General features: G+C 44.4%; 1 protein-coding gene across 1 annotated transcript; it reads right to left on the reverse strand.

The window, feature by feature from the left end:
• Positions 1 to 3,287: 3,287 nt before the first annotated feature.
• LOC119570769 (basic salivary proline-rich protein 2-like) lies at positions 3,288 to 6,772 on the reverse strand. Its single transcript, XM_037918387.1, has 8 exons — positions 6,731 to 6,772; positions 6,386 to 6,543; positions 5,707 to 5,915; positions 5,190 to 5,434; positions 4,563 to 4,615; positions 4,166 to 4,233; positions 3,732 to 3,981; positions 3,288 to 3,417 (listed from the first exon to the last, which is right to left on the reverse strand). The coding sequence occupies exons 1-8, from the start codon at positions 6,770 to 6,772 to the stop codon at positions 3,288 to 3,290; spliced, it is 1,155 nt and encodes a 384-aa protein (XP_037774315.1).
• Between the last annotated feature and the right edge of the window lie 2,308 nt (positions 6,773 to 9,080).

Consider the following 9,080-nt stretch of genomic DNA (forward strand, 5'->3'; position numbering starts at 1 on the left):
TATGTTTTCCCCTTTTTTTATATTACCCTCTATCTGTCTATATAGGGATACATATATATATACAGAAGATAGATAGAAAAATGTAAAATACAGGTAAAATGTTACTAAAAAATATTTTTTATATATCTTCCATCTATCCCCTCTAATCCTTTTATATACATATATGAAAAAAAACCCCCCCAACATAAAATCATACTTTCACAAAACTATGAATGACACACATATATTATTTTACATGTTTATACATTTTGTATATATACCCATATATGTTTGTTTCTGTACCTTTTGTGTGCCCTATTTCCTTATCCTCAAAGGCCCTTTAATATACTTGGATGTATAAGTATATAAAACACAGAATTTTGCATTTTATTTATTATTATATATATTTTATATATAAAAAAAAAATTAATTATTATTATAACTCCCACATAGGCATGTCGTGGGTGTGTATTTTATACAATATATAATATTCATTAATATATTACCTGTGTATAATACACATCTATGTTTTATATTTTTTATATATTCAAAAAATTCCTTTATTGTCAAATTTTTCCCACACACACCATACACCCCACGCACCACACACACACACCCTTTTTAACATTCCGTACTTATAAATTTTTTTTACCCCCCTTTTGGATTCTGTACAAAATATACTATAAAGGACCACCCCTGTTTATTGTTTTGGGGTGATTTTTCCTGGGGACTATAAAATTTTTACTAAATTAGCTAAAAAAAAAGATGTCACATTGATATTTTGCCCTTTTTAAAACAACCTTTCCTGGTTTCTGGTTTCCAGTTTTACTATTTTAATACGTGAAAATGCATCACTACCACCGGGACAAAACCCTACCCTTCTACGGGCAATTAAATCAAGACTGCCCCCTAAAACACAGGGGTTTGGGGGAAAGGACCCTGAGTCCGGAAATTTTTTTTATTTTGAAGGTTATCTACAAAATACCTCTAAGTCAAAAAGAAATGCCAAGAAAGTGGTTTTTTCCAAAACTGCTTTTTGCAAATAGAAAAAAACTTGATAACTTGGAAAATTTTGGGAACCCAATTAAGATAAATATGGTTAAACATACCCAAACACCCAAATAAAAAAAACCTATGACTCGAGTAAAACAGTCAGAAAAATAAAATGAATGGGTACCATGCATGGGGGGCCCCAACTAAGGTCCCAAAGGCTAGGGGGAAGGAAAAATTTTCCGGGGGAAAAAGGCTTCAAGGTTGATATCCGGGATTGGGAAGGGTTAATCTCATTAAATTTTTCTGATTTACCTTTTTTATTTTGGAGTAAAACATAATTTAGTAAAAACATACATACAAAAAAAAAAAATTTTTATTTTAAAAAAAACACTCTATTTTGACCCTTCCCTTTTTGGGTTTCCCAAGGGTAAATAAAAAAGGTTAATTATTTGAATTTTTCCCGTCATTTAAAATTTCACTTTTTTATTTTTTTTTTCCCCATTTTGTTTCTCTGATGAATCACGGTAAAAATATGATGGACAGATAAAAATTTTTTTGGGAAAACCAGCTTGGGAAAAGGACCACCCCGATTCCCCAAGCACAAAAAAATATCCCCCCAAGGCGTGGTGTGGTCTGATCTTTGTCAGGTACTAGTAGATTTAGATTTTCCTGGATATCGTGCCACCCACTGAAAGATGTTTTTGTCACGTTCCTAAAAGTTTGTTGAAACTTTTTATCACTAGCGTTTTTTTGTTTTATAGGTGTGGTTTTCCATCTATTTCTTGTTTATGTCTTTACCCACATTTAGTGCCATTTAATTATAAACCCCGTTCGGGTGCCCATTTTTTTCATTTTTTCCAAAGAAAAATATTTAAAGACTGAGGACTTAAAAACGTTTTTTTGCCCATAATTTATGCAAATAAAAAAATTTTGGCCCATTTAAAACCCAAAAAGGGATAATATTTTTCAATTACACATATTAGGGATTTATTTATGGAAAAAATAAAATTTAACCCCAAAAATTGTCCCCTACGCAATTTTCAGGGAGCCTTGATATCCTATAATTCGGGAACCTTCGATATTACTACAAGTGCTCCCCTGAAAAAATGCTTTTCAGGTATGATGGAACTTCCCTGCCAAACCCCAAAGGTTTTTTAAAACCATTAGATTTTTTAGGGGGTTAAGTTTTGAGGGGTTTTGTAAAGCCCATTTTAAAGTATAAAATGTTTAAAAAAGAAAATAAAAGCCCGGGGAAACCCCAAGTAGAATGTCTAACATGTTGGGCTAATTGAACGATCAAATTAAGGTAGGGGAAAAAAACCTGAAATCTTCGAGCATCCCGTTTACGCGTTGCAAACAGTTTTTAAGGGCTGAGGGGCGGCTATTTTTTTTTCAAATGTCTTTAGCATTTTTAACGCATTTAAAAATTGGGAAAAAATGAAAAGTTGTTTTCTTTTTGGGGGATACATTCTCCCAAAAAAATGGTTGTGACCGACGGGGGGTATTGATAATCACGTCGTATGTTTTGGCAACATAACGCAATTTTATATATTTTTATATATATATTATATATTATATTTATTTATATATAATATTTTATATATTATTGCTACGCCAGGGGGTCTTTGTCTCTTTTCAAAAATGTTTTTAACATAAAAAGGAAATGACCCGGGGGCATGTTTAACATGAAACCTCGGAAAACAGACGCAAAGGGCTGTGAGGGGAGACCCCGGGAAAAACCAAGATAAAGGGCGTTGGGTGCTGCTCCTTTTAAAAGCCCTCTTTTGTCCCTTTGGACCTGATATAACTTTTTTTGTCCTTTTTAAACTTATCATTCATGGGGGCATCCGGGTTTTCCCCCTGTTTTGTGCCTATAGAAAAGTTACGGGTAAAAAACTTGTGTAAAAAAAGGAAAAGGACTGCCATTTTGTTTTTTTTTAAATGCCCTGCCTCCCCTCTTTGGTTTTTTTCCCCCAGGGGGTGTTCTGGGACCTGTGGTGCTGGGTTTCCCTCTTGGAGCTGTTCATTTTTTTAAACGCCCCCTTTTAATACACGCCGTTTTCCTCCCCTTCCCTTTGGTTTTGGTACAGAGAAAAAAGGGGGTCGGTGTAAAAAAATGGTGCCCAGGGTGGGTTTTGTGTATTTGATCATGGGGAAGGGGCCGATTTATCATGTTCCCCAAAGATGGGGGCAGCCATGAGGGAAGGAGGCTAGGGCCCTGAGGCGGGGCTGGAAAAGGGGTCAAAACCCCAGCCTCCGGGGTTCCCGGGCCCCATTGGGTAACTGCCGCCCGAACCCACGATGCAGGTGGGGGGCTAAATAAGGGGAAGCCAGCCCCCTGACAGTGGACCCGGGGGCGGGAAAAGACCCTGTGCCCCTGTATTTTGGGCCATTATGCATTTCCCAGAACCCCAGAGACTGTTGGTGTCAGGGGGCTTGTGTGCGCTAAAGGGGGCCAGGGGGCCCTCGAAATTGGGGGGGCCCACACGGGGGCCGCGGTTTCCGGTGTTTTGGGGCCGACGGGACGACACTGCTTGCTGGGCCTTGACTACCTGACGCAGAGTAAGCGTGTGTCGACCTTGGAGGGAAGCTGGTGAGGGTGCCCGGTGGATGTGCCCTTTTTCCAAGTTTGGGGCTGCGCAGGGGTTTTAGGGGCTGAACGACTGCCCTTCCCCCGGGAAAACAGAGTCTAGAATCCGGGTTGTCGATTTCAAAAAGTGATGGGGGAGAAAGGGGCCTCGGGGAGCCACCCCCAAAACCGCAGCTTGGCTGAGGGCGTAGCATTTTGGGGGGAGCCTTGCGGGCCCCAGGGGGGGGGTTTTACAGGGGTTGGGTAGCCACTCCCCGGGAAAGGGCCCAAAGGGGTGCCAACTGGTGAAAGCTGGGCACTTGTGGGGAAATTTGGAGCTTTCCCAAAAGAGTCGTCGGGGGGGCGAGGATTGGGTTTGGGTGGGGGGCCGTTGCCCGATTTTTCCCCCGAGGACTTGGCGCACCCGGGCGCCGCAAACCCTGCCGAAGCACAGACAGAGAAAGCGAAAAACCCTGCCTCAGAAACAAATGGGGGTTTAGAAAGGGTGACTTGGCCCGGGGCCGCACAGGATTGGTGAAGAACCCCTTTAAACACCAAAGTGTTTTCCCCATCAAGAGCCCCCCACCTTTATTGCACCAACCAAAACAAAGAGAGGGGCAGCACCCTGCCCAATAGCTAGCGGCACGGGGGTGATTAAACGGCCCCGACAGTCCATGGTCTCAGCGGTAGCCCTGGTAAAGAAAAAATGGCCCCAAAACGCTTCTGTGGGGACTCCGGGGCCGCTAAGCATGCTAAAAGGCTCTTACCCATTGCCGTAATTGATCACACTCGATCCCTTGGTGGGGGCCGGTTTGTTCTCCCCACTCGACCCGAAGGGGGTTTTCCCACCAGGGGGGAGTTTGGGGGAAAGGAAAAACCAAAAGACTGCCTTTTCCTTCGGGAAACCCTGGGGAAAATTCAACGTCCTGCCTTTTGGGGTCCTTGAAATGCCCCTGGTTTTTTCCCAAACGTCTGATGGAGGGGTTTTGGAGGGCCTCAGGGGAAAGCGGCGCTTGTCTACATTAAAATGACGCCCTCGTCCCGGGAGCCCCCTTCAGGAGGATTTGGGAGCGGCTAAAGGAAGTAAAACAGGGGTTGGGAAAGGCCCAAACCTAAACCCTCACCCCCAAAAAAATGCTCATGTTCCAGCATGAGGTGCCATTTCGGGGGGCATGTAGTCAGTAAAGACGGTGTGCGCACCGACCCACAGAAGGTGGTGGTGGGGGAGAAGGGGCCCTTTTTTCCCCCCAAATGTGGGGGAAGTCGGAGCTACCGGGGCCTGTGCACAACAAAACCCGCCGCTTTGTACGGGACTTCGCCATTTGAAAGCGGCTCCTCTCCCCGACTTACATAAAAGGGGAGGGGCTTCCTTGGGACGAGGCGGGTAAAGGCCATTTGAAAAACCCTGAAGAGGGGGAAGCCCGGTTTTTCCCAAAACCCGGGAACCCGGAGCCCCCCTTTCCTTTGGGCCCACTGCCCGCTAGTGGGGAAAAGGCATCGGGGCATTTTTTGTCCAAATAAGGGAAAAGGGAAGGAGTATTTTCGGGGCCCTACTACAGTGCCCAATTTCAGCAGGCCTGAACGAAACTATTGTGTGACAAGGAAAGTTCGGGGGCGGTGGTGAAGATCCCGAGCACTTCACCCATACCTCTAGGGCCGATTCACCTCCGGCCTGACCATGCTCCCCAACAGTTTTTAAGTCGCTAAAGGTTTTAGCAGAGGGTCGCTGGCAGGGTTGGGGGCCCTTGACCAGTACAACTACCCCCTCGCCCCAACCGCCCGGGTTCGTGCCCATTGAAACGCTGAAAAGCCTGGGGCAAACGCCCGTGGAGGCTATTTGCTCACACGGGGGGGGGGGGGGGCCCCAAAGGACCCCTGATCCTGGGGTGCCTCCTTCTCCCGGTGCGGGAAATGCCCACAAAAAGGGGTTTAGGGATGGCGAAAGGGCACGCGTAAAGGATCTGACTTTGCTCCCATTGTCCTTGGCCTTGGGGCCCCTTCTTTGGACCCCCCAGTTGGGAGGCTGTGGCTGGGAAACCCCCCCCCCCAAAAGTGTTTTGGGGGACCGGGGGGGAAAACTTTAAACGAGGGGATCAAAGCGTTTGTTAGTAAAGCGCTGGTGCATTTGGGAGTAAAGTGGACAGTGACACGGGGTATTTTAGTACCCAACCCCATGCGTGCTGAGTTGCTAAAAGGGTTTAAACTGCCGGTGTTCCCGGGGCCACTTGGGCGGAAAAAGACCCTGACCGTCCCCTGCCCAACGCTTCTAAATTTTGGGTGGGCATGAAATGATTTCCCTGGGGTGTAGACATGTAAATGTGTGCAGTGAAAAGAAGGGCCCCCTAAAGAAACCGTGCCCCTTTTACGGGTGTAACTGTGGGGGACACCCATGGAACGGGTGCAATAAAACATTGCTGGCCCCGCTCCCTTTCTCACGCCAAAAGGAAAACCCGTACAATTTTTGTGGGGGTTTTTTTGGACTATTTCTAAAAGGGGCCTGAGGCATTTTCCACTCCCCCAACCACAGGCCGGACCGGGGCTGGCGTGTTGGGGGAATGAATTCATTCCCCCTTTTTGGTGTCCTTCTAAACTGCACTCTGCCCAAAGGGCCTAAATTTTGAGTCACGAGTTTTTCCGTGAGTTTTGCGGCTGTTGGGGGTGCGAAAGACAGGACGACCCCCCTCCCATCTACATTCCGTTTGGTATGGTGGAGGGGTTTTTAACCAACCCCTTGCTCAACATTTCCCAAAATTTTTCGGAAAGTCGGAAGACTGGGACTTTTCAAGTGGCCCCCATGCCACCCCTACCGGCCCCTGCTGTGCATGAGGAAACCAGGCTTCACACCTCCCCCGACTCATTTTTGGCCGTGAGCTCGGGCTACCAGTGGTTTTGGACCACAGGGCGGCCACCCGACGTAAACTTCCCAAATTTGTCAAATCCACTTCAGGGGCACTGAAAAGGAAAAACCCTGGCGGAGGTGCACCGACGATGCGGGGCCCAAGCTAAAGGAAAGCCGGCCATGCCATAAAGGAGCCCAAAATCCCCGGGCCATGGGGGAAAAGGTCAAAAATAGGTAAAGAGTGTGGCTGCATTAACCCAGTGCCCGGAAGCGGGGTGGTGAAAGAAGATGACTTTAAACACCAGTAGGGGCGATGGGACGTGGCAACGCTGACCGAGATGGGGAAAGACATTTGGTGGTGAGGGCGATGCAACAGAGACAATGGGGACCATGACCGGCCCTTGGGGCCCAGAATACCCCTCTGGGTACCACTGCCATCTACCGCCGTCCACCCCTCCCCCGAGCGCCCCCAAGCGAGAGCGAAAAAGCCGCGCGGGATGAAAGATTTTTTTGTTTTCTGAGAACTGTTTTAAAATTAGGGTTTTATTTTTGTTTGAAAGAATTTTGTTTTTTCCCCTGAGGACTATTTTTGAAATTTTTTCTGGAGTTTGTTTCAGGTTTAGGTAGGTCAGAGCAGACGGGTCGCCTGCTTGTAGGGGGGATAGTGCTACCCCATGGTTTTTTGGGCCCCTGGGGGCGAAACATGTTTTTAACCTAAAAAGGTTTCCCCGGGGCATGTGTTAACTAAAGGGGCCCTCGAAAACATGACGAAAATGGCTGTGAGGGGAGGGCCGGGGAACAACCAAGATAGACGGGGTTTGGGTGCTGCTCCTGTGAAGCCTCGTGTTTTGGCCTTGTGACCTGATAAAAATTTGGGGGTGTTCCCCTTTGTTAAAGCTGTATCATGCAGTTTTTGGCATGCTTTTTTCCCCCTTTGTATTGGGGCCTATAAAAAGTGAAAGGGGTAAATAATTTGGGGTAAATAAAAAAAGCCCTGCCATTTTGTTTTTTTTTCCCATGCCTCCCTTTCGCCTCGTGGTTTTTCCCCATTTGGTGTTCGGGGACCTGTGGTGCTGGGGCCCCTCTTGGAGCTTTTTTCAGGGGTTCAGGGCCCTTGAATGCACGCCGTCCTGCCTAGCCTGCCTGGTTTTTGGGTAGCATAAAAAAAGGCGGTCGGTGAAAAATTATATTATTATGGGGTGTGTGTGTGTGGGTTTTTTTCTTGTGATCTGGTCGGTGGTGAGAGAGGGGTGTGTGTGTGTGTTTTGTATTTGGCGTAAGAGGGGATTGAGTGTGTGATATAAAAATTATATACTGCATACCTATACACATAAATACATGGATATTTAAAACCCAAATATATACATATTTTATCATATGTTATAGGGGTTATATTATGTTTTAATATATATTTTTTTTTTTTTTTTCAAAAATCTTTCAGTCGCTTTAGATTTTTTTGCTGACACACCACACATATTTGTGTTTTTTTTTGTGAGTGTATTATATATATTAGTTTAGGGACCCCCTAAAAAAAAAACAATATAAATTAAAATTATTTTTTTTCCTAGGGTCTATAACTCAGGCATACGGCTTTGGGCTAAATTTGATGTATTAACTCCCCTTTATTTACCTAGTAGTTTTTGAAATATTTTTCGTAAGTTTTTTTTTCATAAATTTTTCAAATAAAAATAGTAAAAATAAACGAAAACAAATATATAATATATATTTTTAAAATATTATAAAATTTTATATATATATTATATATTATCAAAAAATTTGAAATTTGAAAAGGGCAAAAAAGGTGGGGTTTAAACTTGGAATTTTCCCAAAGCTGGGGTTTTTTCCAAGACGAGTAGAGCTACCTTTTTTCAGACTCCCTTGCTTCAAACATGCTTCCTTTGCGTTTTCCCCCTGGAATCGGACGCCCGTAAACCCCGGTAAATCCCTTTTCCCGTCGGGGTTTCCGCGCTGGGAATTTTTTGGCACAAAGTTTTACTGTGAGTTTGGGTCGGGTATCATTTTTTGGAGGTGTAAAAACGGGCCAAAATCTTTTTCACCCCGAGTAGGGAAATCCCTCTTATAAAGGTAAAAACCCGAAGGGGGAAATTTGGGAAAAATATCCGCACTTTTTAAATTTTGGAATACATGTTTCCCTTTATCGGGGTACATTCTAAAGAAAAACATCAACTAAATACCGGGACCCCCTTTTTCAAAAACTAAAATTTTTTTGAAGACATTAAATGAAAAAACCCCAATTTTGGCCAGGAAAAGTTCCTTTTTATGCCTCCTCGGCTAGGGTTTCATACCCATGTTCATAACGCAGGATTTTCATGGGGCCTTTTTGACCTCGATGAAATTACACTAAAAAAGGGCAAAGGGAGCTCGATGGAAAAAGAACTTCCCTTGAAAACAAAATGTAAATAAATTTTTTAAACAAAATTGTCCCCTCAAATCACCCCAAACCCCCGTCGGTTGTTTTGGCAACTAAAGCAACTGGGAAAAGGGTTTTCTTTTTAAAACTCTCTTCTTCTAAATTTTTGTGTTGCTTAAATTTTTTGTCCACGCTTTTCCTTGTTTAGTGTCGACCAAGAAATACTTCCTGATCTCACGCCCGGTGAAATTTAAGGTCCAATTTAGTCTTGAGTAAAATTTCCCCAAAACACTGAGGGGGAAAAAAGAAAAACATTTTCTTCTTTTTTC

Source organism: Penaeus monodon, unplaced genomic scaffold (genome assembly GCF_015228065.2).
Source record: "Penaeus monodon isolate SGIC_2016 unplaced genomic scaffold, NSTDA_Pmon_1 PmonScaffold_3840, whole genome shotgun sequence".
Lineage (NCBI taxonomy): Eukaryota > Metazoa > Arthropoda > Malacostraca > Decapoda > Penaeidae > Penaeus > Penaeus monodon.

Coding starts and splice junctions, on each gene's coding strand:
- LOC119570769 (XM_037918387.1), bottom strand. CDS start 6,772: ATGGTCCCCATTGTCTCTGTTGCATCGCCCTCACCACCAAAT. Junction 5,916..6,385: donor CCAAAAATGAGTCGGGGGAG/GTGTGAAGCCTG, acceptor TGTCCCCCACAG/TTACACCCGTAAAAGGGGCA. Junction 3,418..3,731: donor ACGCCCTCAGCCAAGCTGCG/GTTTTGGGGGTG, acceptor GGCCCCCTTTAG/CGCACACAAGCCCCCTGACA.